The sequence below is a fragment of the Eufriesea mexicana genome, unplaced genomic scaffold (assembly GCF_001483705.2).
Source record: "Eufriesea mexicana isolate 0111107269 unplaced genomic scaffold, ASM148370v2 scaffold953, whole genome shotgun sequence".
NCBI classification, from domain to species: Eukaryota; Metazoa; Arthropoda; class Insecta; order Hymenoptera; family Apidae; genus Eufriesea; species Eufriesea mexicana.
The window spans coordinates 444,203-467,365 of NW_016909094.1; the positions used below are offsets into that span (position 1 = coordinate 444,203).

Below are 23,163 nucleotides of genomic sequence, written 5' to 3' on the forward strand. Positions count from 1 at the left end.
TTTGTCACTCAGTTTCACAAACTTAAACAACACTAGAGACACGAATTTCTGCCATTATAACCATTTCTACGATGATATTCAAATTCAATACTAAAATAATTACTATAGAAATTAAAAACTAAATGTAATTCTAACATTTGTTAAAAATATTACATATTTAATTGCATTACTAGGAATATATTCATATTATGTAATATATTTTAATAAGCAGTCAAATTTTAATCTTGAATATGACTATCGAAATGTTTATCATGGTCCCTAGAACATTGCTTTAAATATGATTACTATCTTAAATAGAATAGTATAAAATAAAATTTAAACTTGTTAATTACTAAATACATTGAAACAATATTGCAGCTATTCTTCTTTATATTTAAATCATTTTTCTGTAGAAAGTATTGGTTATAATGAAATATATATAATACTCAATACGAAAAATCTAAGATTTCAATATGACATCCAATCCATTGTTTGAAATCATAGGGATTATTATCCTATAAGACTATAATTAAATGAATGTTACAATTTATAATTAACAAAATATATGAAATATTCAGTAAATAATATTTTACGCTATTTTCACAATAGAGATAATAGTGTTATTTACGTCTGATAGTTATATGTATGACATTTGTTGAGAAATAAAACTTTCTAAAAAATTGTATTAAAATATTAGATTTTATTTGCATAAAAGTAATGATTCTACCTTCATTATTTTTTATAAATTTTTTGCAAAAGGATATAAAATTATATTTTGAATGGAAAGTATTGTTAAAATTTTACATAAATTTGTTTCTTCTTTTAAACATATATTTAAAAAATATATATGTATAAAACATTAAATTCCCTTTAAAATTATTTGTTTTATATTATATGTATTGCTTTATTTTAATATTGTATATTATTATTTTGGTTACATTATAAAAAATAATATTATTTCACTTTTTATATGCTTTTTATTTATCTTAAATTAATTAAAACATTTTGATTAATTTTACAATAGAAGATACTTTTGATTTATTACTAAAAGCACTATTTTAGTAAAGTTCTGTATTTTAAACTTGCGATGTATAAAAACTTTGATTACTCAATTTAATTATAAAAGAAAAATCTAACAAGCTTCTTTTTAAATTTAAGATAAACCAATATATAAATCTCTGAAATACTTACTTCTTCTTTTATTATTTCAACAAAATATAGACTTCGTTAGTATTGAGAATGTACTATTCAACGTTATTAAAAGCGCATGGTTCATGGCTAAGTAAAAGTTAAGTTTTGTGATAGCGTTTTATAAATATTTTGTACATAAGTAGGATTAAACGACGGCGTTCTAAATAAATCATTTATAAAACTAGTAATAAATTAAAAAAATATTTATTGTGAAAAGTGGATACGGAAGATAAAAATTAGTGTAATAAAGTGAGAAATGGCATTAATTAGAAGAGCAACTCATGCTGGTAGTTGGTATGCAGGTTCTGGTAAGTAGTATTTAAATTATATTTATAATTTATTTAGTTTTAATAATGGTTATTTATAATTTTATAGTAGTTACCTATTATATTTTATTTTCTCTTGTATACACACATAATTGTATATTCTATGGCAACAACATATGTTGACAAATAATAACAAATTTGTATATCTAAAATTCGATATTTTTTAACATAATCTAATAGTGTTTAAATTAATCATTTGATTTAATTGTTACGTCTGTTATTGATAATTATTTCAATTTTGCCAAGATTTTTACATTTCGAGTATTTTGTAAAATAATATGTAATCAGTTGTATTTTAATAAATCACGATTACGAAAGCTATAATTTATTTTTAAATAAGATATTTATTTATTGCACTTGCAATAAACTTATACATAAAAATTAACCAAAATTAAGAAATTTTAATCTTGAAACAAATTAAATTTATATAATATAAGTATGATCAATTTTATATAAATAAATAAATCTACACACACACACACAAATATATTCTCTCCTTTTGTTTTATATGCTATTGAATAATAAATGTATTTTTAAATAATTTCAAGTGTTCAGAGTCTTAATATTTTAAATGCCATTAATTTACATGTATATTTAGAATTTTACATGTTTCATTAATACTATTAATTAATAGCCTATAATATTAACAATTATTGATTGAAGTTAAATGATTTAATTATATTACTACAAAATTATATTCCTATTTTTTTTGTTATTTGTTTATTATATTTAAACCATATTATACAATTTGTTGGATATTATATATTGAAAATGTGACATTATCTATCTTTATGTAAATAATTAAACTATATTTTATTAAAGTAAATTCATTTTATCAAAGTCTCATTATCGTTTTTAATAAAATAAATATAACTTCTAAATTTTTCAATTAAAAAATAAAAGTATAAATAAATAGTTTACTAAGTAGATAGTTTACTATGTATTATAATATACTTTCTCCAAAAAAATTATAAATTTTAATTTTAAAAACTGTATAATACTTTAAGACATTTATTAATAATTTTAATTTTAATATAATTTTATATGATATTAGTTTATATTTTAATTTTAATAATTAGCACTATATTTTTAAAATATGTATCTTCAATGTTTTATATAGGATTGGAGTTAAATAAACAATTAGAAGGTTGGTTGAGTGCAGCAGACTTATCACATGGACCTGCTAGAGCAATTATTGCACCGTCAGTAATTATAGTACATTAGAATCATTTTTGATTATATTAAAAAATATTTATTGAAATACAAACAAAATTCCACAGACATGCAGGTTACAGCTATTGTGGAGCATGTGCTGGTTTTGCTTATCGCCAGATTAGTCCTGTAGTTGTGTAAGTTCTTTAATGAATTCTTTCTCTAATAAGATAATATTTAACAGGACAACGCAACATTTATCCTATACAATATAAAACAAATTTTTATTTGCATTTCATATTTCTTATATACACTTCATAACAAAATAAAAGTTAAAATTCACTTACAAAATTTTAAAAAAGTATGGAAGTATTCATTTTATCTTTTTATATGAGCAATGCATTCATTATTTTAATAATAATTTCAAGTTTTTATAAAACATATATTTTATATCACGAAATGATTTTTTATATTAAATTTAAGAATATAAATTAATAACCAATATAATTTATCAATGTTTATATAAAAGTATTTTTAATTCATTACAAATTTCTAAATTTTTATATGAATTTCATATATATGTAAATATATATTTGAAATGCAATTAATGATTTAATTTTTACATATTTATAATTTAATGTTATCAGTCAAATAATGTAAATATGTAATAATATATATAAGTAAATTATGTAATAATGTATAAAAATAAAATAATTAGTTACTTTTTTATATTTTTATTTGTGTATTTATTATATTTATTTAAGATAAAGGATTAAATATATAATGTATTATTATTATGTAGACGCAGAATTTTTATTCTTGGCCCATCACATCATGTCAGATTAGCAGGCTGTGCTCTTTCTTCTGCTTCAATTTATCAAACACCATTGTATGATTTACATATTGATCAACAAGGTACAAAATCTATGATATAAAATATTAGAATTTGAATACAATTATTTTTATATTCAAGACAAAACTTAATGAAGTTATAAATATGAATTACTATCAAAGACTAGTTCAAATATAGGTTTCTATTCATGTGACAGTATACAGAGAACTTGAAGAAACTAGACATTTTGAATGGATGGATTTAAATACAGATGAAGAAGAACACAGCATTGAAATGCAATTACCATTTATTGCAAAAGTTATGGAAGGGTAAAATTATTATATTTTTTAAATTTATTATATTGTATAAAGTATGTGTATAATTGTTTTAATATATTTATTATAAATTCTTACTTTCAAATTTGGTGTGAATATAGGTTTAAAGATTCTTTCACAATAATTCCTATATTGGTGGGTTCATTAAGTCCAGAAAAAGAAGCACTCTATGGAAGATTATTAGCACCATATATGGCTGATCCACAAACATTATTTATTATATCTTCAGATTTTTGTCATTGGGGTCAACGTTTTCGTTATACTTATTACGATAGGTCGTGTGGTCCTATTCATAGATCTATTCAAAATCTTGACAAGATGGTATGTAAAATTTAAATATAATATTATGATTATCTATTTGTAAATATTTTTACTTTTAAATAACTGTTTAAATAATGTGTGTTTGTATTGCTATATACTACTATAAATAGTTTTTACACTTTTTTTTATACAAAAATTCACAGGGTATGGACATCATAGAAACATTAAATCCTATAATATTTACTGATTACCTTAAAAAATATGGTAATACAATATGTGGCCGACATCCTATTAGTGTTCTTTTACAGGTAACAAATTTTAATCATATACATTATGGAACTACATACACATAGAGTTAAAAAATTTCAAAAATATTTTAAACAGTTCACAATTTTAAAAGTAAAAATCAAATTTTTTTAAATCATATACTTCACTCATTAAAGAGACCAAAAATCTTAAAGAATTTAAGATAATTAAGATAATTTCTAAGAAACTATCTTGTTAGAATTTTGTTTGAAATTTTGTTGATAATTAGATGAATTGTGCTTATAATTACTCTACATTTTAAACTTAAGCACTGTATATCAGATGTAAATTATTATAAAGAATTTAACTTTTTAAATTAAAAAAATTTCATCTTGTATTTTTTGTTCTAAGCTAAAGAATAGAACTGTCTTAATTAATATTTCATAATAATCGATATTATATGTCAACCTCAATACACAATTTATATACACAAAACAAAATTTATCTAACTAGTAATAAATCCAGCTAGTATGAAATATATATATTTGTATAATATATCTGTGTTATTTTATCAAAAAAATATTTTATTACAAAAGTTTTATTGAAAAAATATTTCAAACATAAATTTTTGATCTACTATGTGTATGTAGAACTCCAATATTTGGAAATTAACAATTTCTCTAATAAATTTTACATAATTATAAGTTGTAACATTAACAACCTTTATGAAATAAGATATAGTTTTTGAAATTATAATCGATATTTTGACAGGCAATTCATAGTTTAAAAGGGAATACTAATGGCCAAAGAATGAACTTGAAGTTTCTTAAGTATGCTCAAAGCAATCAGTGCAATAATATGAATGATAGTTCTGTTAGTTATGCCAGTGCTTCCTTAGTTCTTGAGTGATACAGTATACATTTATATTATTGTTATTTAAAAATTTTACAGAAAGAAAGAAAGTACTAAAAAAACGGCAGTAATAATCTAATAATCATAAAAATAAATTAACTATAATTTTTTTAAATTTCGTTTTGTATTTAAAGGAAGTAATAACATTTAAAATCGAGTTGGAATTTATTATATTGTGCGAAATTTTCTCAACTATTGGAGAAAAAAAATAATATTTGTAATGAATGTGATGAGTAGAAATGTACTATTGTTAAATTTTGTGCTTTAAAAATATTTCGGTTTATTACTTACAAGAAATAATCAGTACTTCCAAATTTCCATTATGGAAGGAGCTTAAGTATTTCTTTGCTTTGATTAGTACTACAATTACAGAAATAATAATATATAAAGTGCATTTTATGTACACTAAAGAAGCAGAAGGTTCAATCTATTGATAAAAAAGGGAAAGGTTTAATCTATTGAAAAAAAAAATATTTAAACTATTAATTTATGTAATCAACTTTATTACAGCTTTAAAAGTCATATGAAATAATAGAAAATATTTAATATTGGTGTTATTAGTCTAAAATTTTAATGAAATAAGTTAAAGAAATTGCAAAAGGAATAATTATATTTTGTTTATAAAACGTTAAAGCATTGAAATATTTATAAATTATAATTTAGATGTAGTAAGATGTTTATTACATTTGGTGAATTTGATTATGTTAGTTGTGAATTAAAAATATATTGTTAATATACAATTATTATTTATTACTTCAAATATAATTTTTAAACTTAATTTAGTAATGTTTAACGTTTATTTTTGATTACTAGGACAATAAATATTAAGAAAATTAATAAATAGAAAATACTTTGACACAAATTGCATTATTTGTCTCAGGGATTTGTATAAGCTTAAAACTAAATATCTAGAGCTAAAGTGTATCTCTTCTAGGTCACTAGAGTGAACAGTCTGCACTGATCAATATCATGTGAAATATTACAGATAAGTAGTATATAACTTAATCATGTTCTCTTTAAAACAAAGCAATGAAATGATCTCATATCCTTCCTACCATATACTATCTTGTTATTCCTCGTTAGTATAAGAAATTACAAATTAATATTGTATTGTTACAATATCACTATATATGTATGAAGGAGGATCAGTGTGAAAAAACGTGTACACAATATATATTACTATTATTGGTATTCTTTTACATTTAATAAAGTACTATTGTTAGAGTAAAGCATTTTTGTATTAAATTGTATGTATGATCTATGAGACTCATTTTATAATAAAATGAACTAACATTCAACGTTGGATATGATTTTATCTGTTATTTTTAATATTTTTATATATAACTGAATTTATCAATCCATAATATATAAAATTATAAAACTGATCCTTCAAATGTTACTTTTTTTATCTTTGTATACTAAATTAATAAGATATACATTTGTATGAAAAATATAAAACAATCTATATGTGTATATATATATATATATATATAAAAATATATATATATATATACATACACGTGTGCGTGCGTGCGTGTGCGTGTGTGTGGCGTGTGTGTGGCGTGCGTGTGCGTGTGTGTGGCGTGCGTGTGTGTGTGTGTACACATATTGTTTCATAGTCATGTAATAAATAAAAGAAATATATATAAATTTATATGCACTATAAAAAAATATTTACAGATTTTTAAATTTAAATATATATTTTATTGTAGTACTTAGAGTTATTAAAACAACTTTATAAATATCGATAAAATAACAATAGATTTTAGTAAAATAATTTGTTTATATTTACCTCTTAGAAAAAAGTAACACATTTGCTAAATCAGATAAGATTTATACTAACTGCTTTAGTGCTATGTAGCGTAATGTCTTTCAGATGTTATGTCCAAGAGTGCCACTACATTGGGTAGCAATATGCGATTAACGATGCATTCGGATTTTACCGTAACATGTACTCAGTCTTACAGATACTTAAGGTGAATAAAGCACGATTGCACCAATTGACATTTTTCAGCATAAATGGAAACAAGTGTGATTGTACCGTTTGGCGCTTTTCGATAATATTTTTGCAATATTTCTTTGCATTCAAACGGTTAAGATGTTACATTTATTTTTATATCATATTGTTGATCCAGTCCTATGTAACAATCAGACATCAAATAAAATGATAGCGTTGTTCGTCCTTAAAACAAAACAAATTTTTATTAGAAAAAGAATACTAGTGTTGTATATGATAAAAATATATATATTATTAATTATAAATATGAACAAAAATAAAATTACCTAGTTTTGATGGTGCTGTAAATTGTAATTGATGACATTTATGTTGTTCATTTATTCCACATATTCGTTTTAGAGCTAATAATTCTTTATCCAAAATATTACCTAAAATTAGAAACCAACCTTCGTCTTTTCCTTTTTGAAACAAGGGACTATGTGTTTTCAAGTTATTAGATTTATTTTTTCTTCTCATTCCAATATTTAATATATAATCTTGATCTTTATGAATATTTATATAATCAGAACTGTCATACTTTATTGGTATAACCTGTTTTTTCTGTTCTTCATCATGATTTTCTAAATGTAACTGAACACAGATCATTGGCATTTCTTTCATTACTTGGTATATCTAAAAAATTATTAACAATGAGTAATTTGATTTTGATTTACCTTAATTTCTAATATTTGTTAATTTACTAATAATTTACGTACATATCAGATATTATATAAATAATAAAATATTATAAAACACAACAAAATATTGAAATCTTATATATTTACCCGATGTATTTGTTCTTCCTGAAATTCTTTACCAAGTACTTCTGTAAGTACACCATATTTATTGTATGCAATAAAACATAATTCTGGGAGAATTAGTGACAATGTTGAAAATAATTGTAAATGTTCTGAATTTATATATGGCAATGTGGTAATTGCTGATTCATCAATCCATCGAGCTTGAATAATCATCTGAAGTAAATTTATTATCATAAGTGTACTTGCTAACCATGTCTGTTCTGCAACTGTATCTATCATTGCCTAAAAGCAAATATATATTAACTGAAAAAAGTATTTTAATTATAATGTATAAAAAGAAAGATAATATTTTTCTGTTAATTATACGTACTTGAATAATTCTAATTGCCTGATCTAGAACTGATTTCAAGTCAGTAATATAATCTACACATGGTAAAGAAAGTCTTGAGAAATGTGCTTGAAGTAATAAAAATGCTTTGGTATGTGGAGAATTGTATGAGTAATTATCTACTTGGTAACGACACATTTTACTTAATTCCCTATTTAAATATTACATATATTAAAATAAAATGAAATTTCCGAAATATGTTATTTTCTTTATTAGCAAAAATAATACTTTACTCATTTAATAATTCTTCATTATGCCTTACTGGCAATTCATTGTATTCATGGGAATTACATAAAATATGTAAACATTGCTCCAATGTAAGAGAATCTTGTAATGATTGTTCAAACATTGACATAGTTTGATGTGATAAATAATAAAATGATGCTATTTTACCCATTGAAAGTGGATACAAAATTTGTTCCTCCTAAAATCAGTAAAAACATTCTCTTAATTACTCTTTCTAATTACAAGTTAGAAATAAAATTTTTATATTATTTTATATACCTGGTCAAAATCCACACAATGTGAATCTATTAGCACTTTTAATGTATTATCTACTAAAGAAGATAAGTACTGATTAATTGTATAAGGTTCTAAAGCATTTAGATTATAATATCTAGGATTTTTCATTAATCTTCTAAAAAAATAAGTCCAAGTGAAATAATCTAATAATTCTTGTTTGTTTTTAATTGTACCAGCCACAATTTCAGCATTTATATGATCTGGTAAAACAGCTAATAAACTTGATTCAACTGGGAATGGTTGATATAAAAATTCTTTGTAAAAATTTTTTTTTAAATCATGTACTAAAATTACTGCCACTCCAGAATTATCAAATTGAGGCCTGCCTGCACGACCCATCATTTGAAGCACATCTGTGATTGGCATGTCTACATAACGATGTTGTTTGCCATCATAATATTCTGTACCTTTTATCACAACTAAATAAGCAGGAAAATTTACTCCCCAAGCTAAAGTAGCTGTTGTAATCAATACCTAAACATAATATTTTTATGAAATAATCTGTTTGAATATTTACAATTATATTTAAAAAAATATGTATTATATATCTGTTAATAACATAATGTGTATTATACACAATATAAAAAAGAAATATAATTAAGAATCTTTATATATAATTTTTAGTTTAGATTTCAAAAATTGTATTCGACAAATTTATTCAACTTTTTTATATTTTATTTAATACATTAATTTATTTTTAAAATATTTTTGAAATATTTTTTCTTTAAAGAATAAGGTATTATTTATTTTATGATATGATGATTAAATAATTAGAATATAAATAAAATTGACTTCAAATATATACCTGAATTTTATTATTAACAAATAATTCTTCAACAATTTTTCTATCTTTCTCTTGAAGACCAGCATGATGAAGTCCAATTCCAAAAGCAAGAGTAAGTTTCAAATTTGAGTCTTGTACATGATCTAGAATGCTATTCATCTCTTCATCAAGCATATGTAACCATTGTTTAGGATTATCTTCTGCTGCAAGGTAAGCAATTAAATCTAATGCAGTTAAACGTGTTTGTCTGCGAGATGAAACAAACACTAAAGATGGTTTAGATGGTGCATGTTGTTTAATTGCTTGAAAAGTTGGTCTATTCATTGTTGCCATTCGTGGACAATAATTTTTTCCTGGGAATCCATTTATATGAATTTCTAATGGAACAGGTCGTACAGACGGACGAAAATTATAAAGACCCATTTCTCCAATACCAAGCCAATCAGCTAAATCTACTGCATTAGCTAATGCTGTAGAAAGTCCAATAATTCTCAACTTTTTATAAGTGTGACTAGAAATAAAATTAGTTCTCGAAATAATAACTTCCAACACAGGACCACGATCTTCTCCTAATAGATGAATTTCATCTATTATGATAAGTGCAACATTTTTAACATAAGCTCTTGTTTGCCAACTTCTGCTAATACCATCCCATTTTTCTGGTGTAGTCACAATAACAGACGCAGTTGCTATATCTTTAATATCTGGTGATACATCTCCAGTTAATTCTACTACTTTTTTCCCCAGTTGTTCTTCAAATCTAACTTTCCAATCCTTCATTCGTTCTCTAACTAAAGCTTTTAATGGTGCAATGTAAACGACTTTTTGCATTGGATATTGTTTAAATACTCTAAACATGGCAATTTCTGCAACAATTGTTTTTCCTGAACCAGTTGGAGCTCCTAACAGAACGTTATTGTTTGTATAATACAAGCAATGAAAAATTTGTGTTTGTATTGGATTAAAATGAGAAAATTTATAAAGTTTTTCAAATGATGGTTCTCTCAATGCTTTAACTGGTAATGGTTGTAAATTTAATAAATCAGTATATGGTGGATATACTTCTGGTAATATTAAATTATGAAATGTTAAAGGCAGCATATTTTCACAACCCAACCAACGATCGCTTGTTGCTCTTACTATGTACTGAGTAGGCAATGGTTCATACAATGGTATTGTCATTACAAGTTCTTGTTCAAGATTGTTACAAACCATTTTTCTTGTCATAACAAAGTATTCATGATGATAAATAAAATTATTATCTGGATCTTCTATCCATATCCAAAAAGGTTCTGAAGTTTTACCATGAAAGCTATCATTCCATCGAAATTGAGGATATATTTTTAAACGTATTCTTAAGACTGTACGAGTAATAGGTTGTAAATTTGATTCCATTTCTAAAGCAGGTAATTCTTCACAACATTTTTTCACCAATACTGCTGCTTTCCGATTATGCAAAATATTTCCAATTTCTTTCACACTCATATTATTTAATCTATCAATTGTTAAATCATATTGTTCTATTTTATCAATGATTTCTGAAGATAAACATGAAAACTGACATAAAGGACTGTTATAACTCCATTGTCGCACTTCAAGCACTTTTGCTATTTCTAGTAAACGGCCAGCCATTATTGCATTATTTTGTCCTAACATAATTTTAAACAATGCTCTACATATACGTTCTGCATTTTGCACAATATATCCTTGATCTGATATTAGTGAAAACGAATGAACAATACCACGTGATAAATATGTTTGTAATAGAATATTCACTTTACCATGTATATTTTCTACACCACCTTGAACTATGAGTTCACAATATTCTTTAACTAAATATTCCAATTCATGTATTTCATCTTCTCGTACTTTCAATTGTTCAAATTCTTGAGAATGAGATATCATAGTAAATATTTCTGATTCAGTCATAATTGGTTTTATAAGTTCATTAAATATTTCAATGGTGTCATATTTGAGATAAAAGTGACTTGCAATACGTCCTAAGTTTGTTGTGCTTAAATCTCCAGTATTGGTATTATATCGAATCATTCTAGCTTTATCTAATGCTTTAGCTGCTGTATCAATTAACTCCTTTCTTTTCCGTTTCAAATTTGGATCTTCTAAAATAAGTTGATATGGAATTCCATAGACATGGCAGTTTAATTTCATTCGAACAAATAAATAAGTATAACTTAACCATTTTATAGCTTCTTCTACATTTGATATTGTACCTAATGCAATTTCAGCATTCAAATTATCAGCCAAGTATTTAATAAAACTACTCTCGATAGGTATTTGATTTGTTAATAATGATAAATAGTGACATAATTTATTGTGAGAAGTAATAATAACAGCATGACCAGATACATCAAACTGTGGCCTACCAGCACGCCCAAAAATTTGTAAAACATCTAATATATCTAAATCAATATATGAACCATGTTTTGCATCATATATTTCTGTTCCTCTAATAATAACTGCATGTGCTGGTAAATTTATACCCCAAGCTAATGTTAATGTGCATACTAATACTTTAATTAAACCTTCTGCAAAATATTTTTCAACTAAATTTCTTTCTCCACGCAATAAACCAGCATGATGTACTGATAATCCATTATTAAATAATTCAATTAAGCATTTATTTTGTGATTTAGCAAAGGCTTTATTTGTAAATTTTGCTTGACCTTCAGGTATAAATAATTTAAGTGTACCATTTTGTATTGCTAACTCTTTCAGTGCATTTGCCACTCTAACAGTGGCATTTCGTGCATGTACAAATACCATTACTTGATGTCCTTTACGTACCATATCTATGACATTATCATAACATATGGAATCCATGTAACTCATTTCTTGTGACGATGATGTTGCTTTTACACCAATAAATGTTTGACTAAGTGGTACAGGTCGAAATCGATGATCAAAATAAAAGAGTCCTACATGTAAATTTACCCTTAAAAATCTTGCAACATCTACATAATTGGGTAAAGTTGCAGAAAGTCCAACAATTCTGATCATACTTTGTGAAGATTCTACTTGCCTTAAAGTTCGAGCAACTAATGCTTCAACAACAGGCCCCCTATCACCATGTAACAAATGAACTTCATCAATAATTAATAGTTTTACAATACTAGTAAGAGAAATGGTTACTTTTCTAGTAACAACATCCCATTTTTCAGGTGTAGTAACGATCATTTGTGTTTGTTGAATTTCCGTCTTTGTTAGTGACATATCTCCAGTTAGTTCTCGAACAGAAATACCAAGACACTGAAGTCTTTTACTAAAATTTGCTGTCATTTCAGCTGCTAAAGCTTTCATTGGAGCTACATAAATTATTTTAAACTGATTTTTCATTAATTGACCTTGTTTAATATGTTGCTTTATTTGATGTACTATAGTTAACATAGCAACATTAGTTTTACCAGCTCCTGTTGGAGCAGAAATTAATAAATTTTCATTAGTATGGTATGCTGCATCGAATACTATACTTTGTATTCGATTTAATGATTCAATGCCACTAAAAGCCATTTGTCCAATATCATCTAATGATGATATCATAACAGGTTTGTAATCTACATCAATTGGTTGAGATTCTGGAATAGGTATGGAAACTTCTTCATACATTTCTGTGTCTTTTCTTACAACATCTTGCGGTAACATTATTTTTTGCTTTGATACATAACCAGTTGTACTTCTACTACTTACATTGGAATCAAATACAAAGGGAAAAATTTCTCGTGCATTTCTATCAGTAATACTTTTTTTAAATATAGGTGTATGCATTTCTATTAATGCTTCATTTTTTTGTAAACACAACTCTACTGATTCAAAACCATTTTCTTCTAATTCTCCTTTCCCTTCTCGTTTACTTGATATTTTGTTTAATTTTTTTTCTTTTTTTCGTATTAATTTTAATAACTGCTTTTCTTTTTCAGATTGTACAGTTACTTGACCACTGATTACAGGTCTTTGAACATTACATTTTTTTTGTACTTTTGCAACAGAATTCAAAGTTATGATACTTTTTTTATGCTGAAGAATATACTGTATCAGCTCTATACATTCATAACCTAAGAAATTAAATAATTCATTTTGTAAATTTTCAGAATCCTTTAATCTAGTGATTATGGCCATTTCAAATTTTTCTAATGTCATGTACATAAATTTCTTTGCATGATATAACTTCAAATTTTCTTTATATGTTGTCACATCAAACTGAAATAAAACTATAGCTGTAATTAAAATGTGTTTAAAAGTAAACAGTAATATAAACAAATTTAATACAAACTTCAGTTTTAGATAATTTTGTGGTTTCATTTCTATATTTCATTGAAAAATTATCAGTATTTTGAATAATGTTTTTTGGAAACATACTGCGAAGTGTTTCAGTATCTGGCCACACTATTCTTGCAGACTTGTATTCAATGTTTGGATCAAATATCTCATTTTCTGATACTTCATTAGTACCAACATTTCTACTTTTTATAAGTATCAAGACATCTTCATTTAATGTTTTCCTGATTACAGTAATTATCTGTAATTGTTATAATAATTAACAAATACATAATGCATACTATTTATAATTTTATTATTTGTATACATACAAATTTCAGTTAGTTTTTGTATACAAATTTAGTTTAATTTAAAAATAAAAAATTTATACCAAAAAAAAGTTCACAAATTTTTATATTATTAGAAACAAGTATTTTATGAAAAGTATTATAAATAAAATTCATTCAAAGAAGAAACTTTTATAATGTTTTGCTATGAATTTATGATATTTGATCACCAGTTGAACTTATATTCATAGTTTTGGGGCTTCCTATAATACACTGATTCAAATAATTTAATACTCTATAAATGCTATGCAATTAATTTTTCAAATTAAATACATTAGTTTTCAAATAAGTTCGTTTTATAAAAATATTGGTATTAGTCTAATATTAACAATAAATTTAATAAATATAACAATAAATCACTATTAATTCTATGTAAATTGTTAATAGAATTTATTATAATTAGATATATTTACTTTCATCATATTTTTAGCATCTTGAAATATTAAATTTGCTGCTCTTTCTTTTAAAATTTTATATTTTGTTTGTATTAATTCCTCTTCATTGATTAATAATTGTAAAGTAAACATTAAAAATTCATCTATGACTTTAGAAGAACATTCTCCTAAAATAATAAAAATTAAATAACAACTTTTCATTTTGTCATTCAAAGTTATTACATACCAAGTATTTCTACAACAATATTGCGTAACTCATTCATATGGAATAAAGTATCCTTAGGTACATAATTGCATAAATCTTGCCAACTGAATTCACTGGAATGCATACAAGTATTGATTACATAATAGTATAACGTTTATAATAAATTATAAAGTAAATCTATTATAATGAGTTGTAAATAATTTAGTAATTAAAAACATAAAAAAATTATTTCCAAACGAATTGTTTTCACAATAGAAGATATTATATTACGTAAATAATTTTTTTGTAAAGAAACAATTTTTTTTAGACAGATTATTATACTTTGTTATTTAGAAAGTATTTATAAGAACTTATAAACTAATAAAGTCCTTAGTCATTAAATAGTAGTTTATAAATCTTCAATTACATAAACCAAATTATACAAAAAATTTTTATTAAATATTTCCATTGTTTAATGTTTAAAAGCTATTTAAAAATATATCAATAATTTGTAGCATTATTGTATTTAACATAAGGAACTTTTTATAGTAGTATAAGAATATTATTATCAAGACATATAGAATATTTCCTTGAACTGAAAATAGCGAAATATCATATACAAGATTAAAATTAACAAAGAAATTTCTTGCAAAAATTAATTAATATATCTATATATAATCTAGAAAATATTATTATAAAGTACCATTTTGATTCATTATACTGCTCTTCTTTCTTTTTGAACAAGTCATTTGGTTCTAATTCCTTTGTACTTTTAATACGTCCAAGATTTGTAAACATTCGCAATGATCTTGTAATTCGTGGTAATTCTGGCATTTTTTGTTTGAGTATATTAATACACCTTATCTGTAACATACAATAGAAAAGAGATATATGAATCTATTAAAAATTTTAGACAATTATAAATTTACAATCTTTTATGGAAAAATTTATTACTCAATTTCTTTTTATTCATTCCAAAAGAGGAATTTTTTAATTAAAAATGAGGTTACCCAAGTTTATATAAATTTTCTTATCACTATTAATTATATTTCTTATCACTATTAACGACGACTTAAAGATGAATAAAATTATATTAATGATTTTATCGATATTATAAATTCACAATCACATAACAATCATAGAAATGTGTACTTGCCGAAAAATTACTTAATTTTTGTAATTTCTAATTTTTCCTAACTTAATTAATATTGTTATAATTAAAAAAATGACGTAATATTGTCGTAATTAAGAAAATGTATGTATTTTATAAATTACATGCGATTTATAATAATAAGATATTACACTTTAAAATTGATTATTTATTTCACAGTTATTTAAATGATATAATTCAATAAGAATTTCAACCAAAATTTAATATTAAATATTATGTAGCAGTACTATTTTTTACAGATTATTTTCAGAAACTATGCTGTTTGCTTGGTTAGTTTTTACTCAATTGTCAAAACCACGCTGAGTTAAAGTTAAAACTATCCCCTCTCTTACTTTTTCACTCTTCCGCTCTCTCTCTCTCTATATATATATATATATATATCTTTTAGATGAAAGAATATATGAAAAACACGGAGAGAGTACATTTAATGATGTTTACATTAAATCAGTATTATATTCTATAACAAAAATAAAAGGTTATGTGATAAAACTAAAATATAATTAATATTATAATTAAGTTTATATTTTTAAACTTTAATCTTGTAGTTTAATAATCATGTAATAACTATGTTCACTATTAAATAATTTTTGTTATATTATTATAGAAAATTAATCTATTTTTTTTAATTTACATTAAATATTCATTAATAAATTGCGTTAATTTTATAACTATGTTTTCTATAATAAATTATTTTCAGTTTATAATAAAGTATTTCTTTAAGTAAATATATATATATATATTTTGTTATTTATAATTACAACACTTACTGTTAGTATTTACTTCAAATAATTTGCATATAGATTTGAAATCCTTAATAATTTCGAACTTTTAAAATAAATAATTTCACTTATAAAATAATTATTATTGTCAAAACTACTATATATTATAAATATATAAATAAAATGTGCAGTATATTGTAACAAATAATAAATTATTTACAAAAATATTGGACATTGTTTTGCGATATATATATATTTAACTATATTCTTTAGTTGTGTTTTTGAAATATTTATAAAATTAAATTAATGAGTTAATAAACAAAATAATAACTTTCTTCATGTACATTTATAATTTTATGTAAATGCCTAGATGCTTTTTCTAGTGACTGTTATTTTTATAACGTATCAACACTGAATTTACGAAAAAGTAAAGAGATTTCATTGTTGCTTCATTTTAAAGGGATTTTTTTATTATATGTTGAAGTACAAAGAATATATCCTTCTTTCTGTGTTTTTTATATACAGATTTTGTTAATATATAACACGAAATAAATTGGTTGAAATATATATTTCATGTGTGGAATGATACTGTCATTGTATTGTCTGATGAGGTTACGTTTATACAAATGACAGTATTGTTTAGTCAAATACAAATTCATTTTAAAAGTCATGTAAAAGAAATGTTCAAAAGAATTAGAACCGAAACATTTTGTTAATTTTAATTGCAATAAATTACCATATAAATAATTTATGAAAATTAATGAATGAAGGCAAAGCAAGATATTTTGCGGGGGGTCTTTACTGGGGATATTACGACCCAGATAGACCAAAAATCCGCCTTAATAATAAGGTAAAGAATCTTTATTGTACAATCTAGGGTTAATACCAAAACACTCTCTTAATAATGAAGTCACATACTTAAAACAATATATTAGAATTTATTTATTGCTAAATTTATATTTTCAGTAACATAATTATTTTATATATTTATTGAAAAAAAATTATTCTATTAATATTATGACTTTTAATCAGCATATAATATTTGAAAACTTTCAGTTACTTAAAATACTTATATATTAAAAATGTATGAATGTTTATAATAGATATATTTTGTTGAAAATAAAATTGTAATATTATACGTATTATTATTTAGCTTTTGATCAAGACTGCCAATGTAAGACTGAACTACTGATGCATGGAATAATCGTCTTTAACATTAAATACGGACAGCATCAATGGGAAACTGCTTTTCGTGCTTCAAGGTGTCTCTTCCACCAGCCACTGCTACTAGATCTTCATCGTTTGATTATAAAGACGGTAATATGATTATTCTAGTTATTATGTATATAGTTTTTAATTTATATTTTTTTTCAATCTTTATTTCCTTTTATTTTGTTCAATAGATGTTAGTTTTAATTTTATATGTATGTATATGTCATAAATACATGTAAAAACAATGTTTTTGATTTTTTTATATCAGTTTCATTTAGATGCGAAAATTAAATTTTATACAATTGAAGTTTTATTAATACATTTTATTATTATTAATATCATATATTACAATGATTTTAGAAACAATGGAATTGAGAGGGTCATTCTTAAATTCTTGTCAACAAACTGGGCCCTTAGTGCCTGAAGCACATATAAATGGAAACAGAAAATCAGTAACTACATTATCAACATTCAACAATGTTGGGTCTGATAATTGTGGATCTATGCCTAGTGTACAAAGTAATTTACGTTCATCAAGAGGATTCTATGCACAATTATCACCATTGGGTAGATCTGGAACATCATCTGGTCTTAATACAACCACTGAATCAAAGCAACAAAGAGAACCATCAGAGAGCAAGTTAAATGCTTTATTTGACCAATATAAGGTGAAGTTTAGAGTTTTCTTTTTATTATACTAATTTTTATCACTATTACATTGGAGTTACTTTTTATAACCTACTATTTACTTTTATAAACAAAAGTATTAATTATTACTTATTTAACTACATTGAATTGTAACACAATTAAGAACTGTTATTAAATGTTGTATTTGTGATTATTGACTTTCTTTTATATAAAAAATGTATTTGGAATATAATCTTTTAAAAATAATTATTTTTTTATTGAAATCCAATTTTCTTTATTTGTAGGATTCACATGAAGATGTAATTTTAGCTGATGGTATAGAAAGATTTTGTAATGATTTACAATTGTCACCAGATGAATTTAAAGTACTTGTTCTTGCTTGGAAATTAAATGCTAAACAGATGTGCCAATTTACACGTCAAGAATTTGTAACAGGTTTGAAAGCAATGAAAGTAGACAGTATACGTGGTATACAAGCAAGATTACCGGAAATTGTTCAAGAATTAACTATAAACAGTGGTTTATTCAAAGATCTCTATCGATTTACATTCCGGTTTGGCTTAGATGTTAATTCTGGTCAAAGAATATTACCAGCTGATATGGCAATTGTTTTGTGGAAATTAGTTTTCACAATATGTGAACCTCCTCTTTTGTCAAAATGGCTTAAATTTCTTGAGTGTCATCATGTTCGAGGTATACCTAGAGATACATGGAATATGTTTCTAAATTTTGCTGAAAGTATTGGTAATGATCTTAGTATTTATGATGATGCAGAAGCATGGCCAAGTTTATTTGATGACTTTGTAGAATATGAAAATGATCAAATGAATCAAAATATCAGTAAAGATGATATAAAAGATGTTTCTATTGATAATTAATATTCTAAAAGCATTTTGGAACTTTAATTACAAATAAATATCACTATATGTTTAATCTTTGAACAGAATTATTTTAAATTGTTTGACATTGAAAAGATAAAAATAGTTATCATACAAAATATTTTTATCTATTTCTTTATTTTTTCATTACAGTATCTGATAAAGAAAAATTATGAACTAATTTTTCCCATTCATTGAGAAAAATATGGTTCAAAAAATTTTATTCAGGGATATATAAATGTAAAATTTTGCACATCTAATGAACACATTAGAAGACACAATTTCTATAATCTAAATTTGTGATACAGTATGTATAAGTGTATACAATTTTTAAAACATTAATATTTCTTAAACTTTTTGAAGATATTGATACAGAAAAACAAAGATCTAATGAAGTGAAGTTTCTTACATAAAAATTCTTTAAAAATTTATTTCATATCTTGTTAAAGCAAAATATATGATGTAATTTTATTTAAAACTGGCGCAAACATGCTACTGTAAAACAAGTTGGATCATTTGTGATCATAATTTATGATATTGTTTTAAATGGACGTATGATTTATTTAAATTATGTTCCTATTTATTTTTTAAATATCAGTAAATGAAGCCTCAACCATGATTGAAATCGCAAATGAAAATTATTAAAACTAATTAATAAACATATTTCGAATATAATAACATTGATAACACATATGTACATAGTGCCATGTCTTTCGAAAAATACTATAAAATTATAAAAATTAATGATAATTAATATATCATTGAACAAATGTATGACTCGTTAATATTTTTGCAAAAATATGCTACATATTTACATTGCAATTTCGATCACTGCAAACGATTTTTAGCTTTATATAGTCTTGCTTTAAAAATTAATTGATGATATTTTCAAAATATCATAAATATGCTTAGATATATAGTGTCCTCTTAGCTGCAATACTTATCAAAAGTACAATATTTAATCTAAAATATTGTATAATAATTTAAAGAATAATTGTTGCTTTTATAGAGGATCTTTTCATGTACAATACAATTCAAATTAGATGAAGTTATTAACAGTATGCTTTATTTTGTCTAAAAAAAAAGAATGAATATTTAGTAATTTCATTACATTTGATGAAAATTTGTAAAGAAATATATAATTTGAAAATAATTTATTAATTTTGTGTGTTACATAAAAGTTATGATCAAATTTATATGATATATTTACAAATACTAAGCATATTGAAAATTATATGTATAAATCTTACTATAAGCACAAAAAGAATTTTTAAAACGACAAATAATTTAGTATGAAAATACTGAAAATATTGCGTAGATTTATACTGTACACTAAATTTACATAAAAGACTACTATGTATTTTATATTTTAACAATATAATACAAAAAAGATCCTCTCTGTTAGTATAAAACACTATCAATTTTATAAAGTTATCAAAATTACAAGTGTGTATAACTTAAAGTTAACAAACGCACATATATTACTAATTTATTTTTGTGACTTAATGAGGACTTAAATCTATGTTTAAATCCAGGCTTATTGAAAAATAGCTTTATATTATATTATAAGTGTAATTGATCCATTATAAGTGTAATTGATCCATTGATAGAATATCAACAATGCTATTATAAACTGTATCTGTACATATTATACTAATAATATAAAAATCAAGCATAGTTTTAATAACATATACATCACAATATGTAATGTCATTACATATTTTATTGTTATGACAACTAAGAATTAAAATTTTGCAGTAATAGTTTTATAAATATTTTAATAGAAATACACATTTTCTTTTTGCATTACATATTCTCATAATTCATTAAAACGTGATAAAAGTTTAAATTTTTTTAAATAATTATATTCATGATTCTGAAATAATATAATTATAAACCTAATGTCTAATTACAAGAAACAGTTTTATGAAAAGTACAATCTGTGGAAACACTAACTTTTAAATTAACTGTTTCATGTAATCTAAAGTCAAGAACGAATATATGTAATTGCTGATATTGATTCAATATGTTTATGATAAAAATTACAGTATTAAAAATATTTTTCTAGAATTGTATATTGATTTCTGTATCAACATAAATTATGATATTATTTTTTATAAATATAATACATTACAATTTAAACTATTGATATTAACAAGTTTAACAAACAAAAACAAATAATTTTTAGAAATATAAATTTATTATTGTAATTAATATTTTACAACCAAATATGTAAAATTTAATATTATGTATTTTATTCCAATTATTTTTATGTATTAAATAATTAGTTTAAAAGTTTTTGTAAATTTATAATTTTTATCTATTTTATCTTAATTACTTAAAATATTAATTTATATATATCTATTGAAAATCGAGTTAATTCATATTTAAATCTTAATAAATTTCTAAAATTGACTTTTAAAATCATGTGTTAATGGATTTAAAGATTTTGATCTGTAATATAAAATAATACAAAATTATCTACATAATGTGTGTGCAAATGTATCCTATTAACTGAATACATGCAACATATTCATATACATATATATATTGTGCATTGTATATTTTTGGAGCTTATAATAATTTTGTAATAAATATAAAATATAATATTAAATATTAATATCGATTATTGAAATTAATCTCTTAAACATAATGTATGAAAATTATTAATTTTTTTCCAAAAGATACATATACGTTCTATGTATAACTTTTGCTTTTCTTTTGATCGAATGTATCTTTAGTAGTAAATTTGTCACGTATTATTTGTATTAATATTCATTCAGAAATTATATTCAATAATTGGTGCATTAGATATATTAATATTTTGTAAGAGAATCATTTTCATCTTTAAGTAGAAAAATTTTGTTAAATATGTTGTTCCTAGTTGTTCTCCCTAGACCAACCGTGGGAATTCCTGGTGTCTTATTGTGTATTATGCAGCATAATATAAAAGTACTAAAAATATAGAAAGAACAATAGTTTATTTATTTCAATTTATTAACTAAAATATAATAATTCATTTTGTTAAAAATTTGATTTTTCTCGATAACAAAAAAAATATGATGAATGTAACAAACTGTAAATTATTTTAGAAGTAGGAAATTACATGTATACGGTATTGATTGTGCCATCTATAAACTCTCTGTGTCATTGCTGCTATAGACGATTAAATTATTCACTTGGTGTTTTTCGGTTGTGTGACTGCAGTGTTTTGTTCAGAATGCCTTGCTTTTATCAGAGTCAATTCGTATATGTGTGTACAGGTTAGATATTTAATGGTTTGAGATTTATAAAAACTATTTCAAAAATTGATTATTTCTCGCAACATGCCAGAAGTTGGGAATCATATTTGTATGTATTGGATGAAAATACGTTTATCGCTTCCATTATTTGAATTTACTCAATTTGTAGTGAGTATTTGTAGCAAATAAGTAATAATTTAATTCTAATTCTAATGTATATTCATTTCGTGATATTGATTCTTAACCTTACTAATACTTTTAATACGTTTTCGAATAGCAAATATTGAATATTCCATTGTTTCTAATTTTATTAATCAATCTTAACTTAAAAAAGATTATTTATTTATGTATCATAAAGTTTTTTACGTATATGTGTATATAAATATGTATATTATATATTATATATATAT

The 23,163-nt window shown here is 23.4% G+C and overlaps 3 protein-coding genes across 4 annotated transcripts; 2 read left to right on the top strand and 1 right to left on the bottom strand.

Annotated features, from left to right (window-relative positions):
* The first annotated feature begins 1,291 nt into the window (after positions 1-1,291).
* Positions 1,292-7,163, top strand: LOC108547191 (protein MEMO1). 2 transcript variants are annotated; one of them, XM_017899599.1, is made up of 8 exons: positions 1,292-1,478; positions 2,617-2,698; positions 2,777-2,845; positions 3,451-3,563; positions 3,698-3,809; positions 3,917-4,136; positions 4,280-4,384; positions 7,111-7,163. In XM_017899599.1, the coding sequence occupies exons 1-8, from the start codon at positions 1,427-1,429 to the stop codon at positions 7,156-7,158; spliced, it is 801 nt and encodes a 266-aa protein (XP_017755088.1). In that variant the 5' UTR covers positions 1,292-1,426; the 3' UTR covers positions 7,159-7,163. The 2 variants fall into 2 exon arrangements, with proteins under 2 accessions (XP_017755088.1, XP_017755087.1); XM_017899598.1 differs by lacking the exon at positions 7,111-7,163 and adding an exon at positions 5,094-5,289.
* Positions 7,164-7,311: 148 nt separating this feature from the next.
* obe (activating signal cointegrator 1 complex subunit obelus) lies at positions 7,312-15,717 on the bottom strand. The gene is made up of 11 exons (XM_017899597.1): positions 15,587-15,717; positions 14,926-15,017; positions 14,718-14,866; positions 13,974-14,219; positions 9,707-13,900; positions 8,884-9,375; positions 8,613-8,803; positions 8,362-8,530; positions 8,016-8,273; positions 7,518-7,863; positions 7,312-7,416 (listed from the first exon to the last, which is right to left on the bottom strand). Exons 1-11 carry the CDS (start codon positions 15,715-15,717, stop codon positions 7,328-7,330), a joined length of 6,357 nt encoding a protein of 2,118 aa, XP_017755086.1. The 3' UTR covers positions 7,312-7,327.
* Positions 15,718-17,478: 1,761 nt separating this feature from the next.
* Positions 17,479-19,511, top strand: SCCRO3 (defective in cullin neddylation 1 domain containing SCCRO3). The gene is made up of 4 exons (XM_017899655.1): positions 17,479-17,623; positions 17,927-18,090; positions 18,346-18,653; positions 18,918-19,511. Exons 2-4 carry the CDS (start codon positions 18,009-18,011, stop codon positions 19,509-19,511), a joined length of 984 nt encoding a protein of 327 aa, XP_017755144.1. The 5' UTR covers positions 17,479-17,623; positions 17,927-18,008.
* The last annotated feature ends 3,652 nt before the right edge of the window (positions 19,512-23,163 follow it).

Coding starts and splice junctions, on each gene's coding strand:
- LOC108547191 (XM_017899598.1), top strand. CDS start 1,427: ATGGCATTAATTAGAAGAGCAACTCATGCTGGTAGTTGGTATGCAGGT. Junction 3,564..3,697: donor TTTACATATTGATCAACAAG/GTACAAAATCTA, acceptor TTCATGTGACAG/TATACAGAGAACTTGAAGAA. Junction 3,810..3,916: donor ATTGCAAAAGTTATGGAAGG/GTAAAATTATTA, acceptor GTGTGAATATAG/GTTTAAAGATTCTTTCACAA.
- obe (XM_017899597.1), bottom strand. CDS start 15,717: ATGCCAGAATTACCACGAATTACAAGATCATTGCGAATGTTTACAAAT. Junction 8,804..8,883: donor ATTGTGTGGATTTTGACCAG/GTATATAAAATA, acceptor TACTGATTTTAG/GAGGAACAAATTTTGTATCC. Junction 7,864..8,015: donor AGGAAGAACAAATACATCGG/GTAAATATATAA, acceptor ATAATTTTTTAG/ATATACCAAGTAATGAAAGA.
- SCCRO3 (XM_017899655.1), top strand. CDS start 18,009: ATGGGAAACTGCTTTTCGTGCTTCAAGGTGTCTCTTCCACCAGCCACT. Junction 18,091..18,345: donor ATCGTTTGATTATAAAGACG/GTAATATGATTA, acceptor CAATGATTTTAG/AAACAATGGAATTGAGAGGG. Junction 18,654..18,917: donor CTTTATTTGACCAATATAAG/GTGAAGTTTAGA, acceptor CTTTATTTGTAG/GATTCACATGAAGATGTAAT.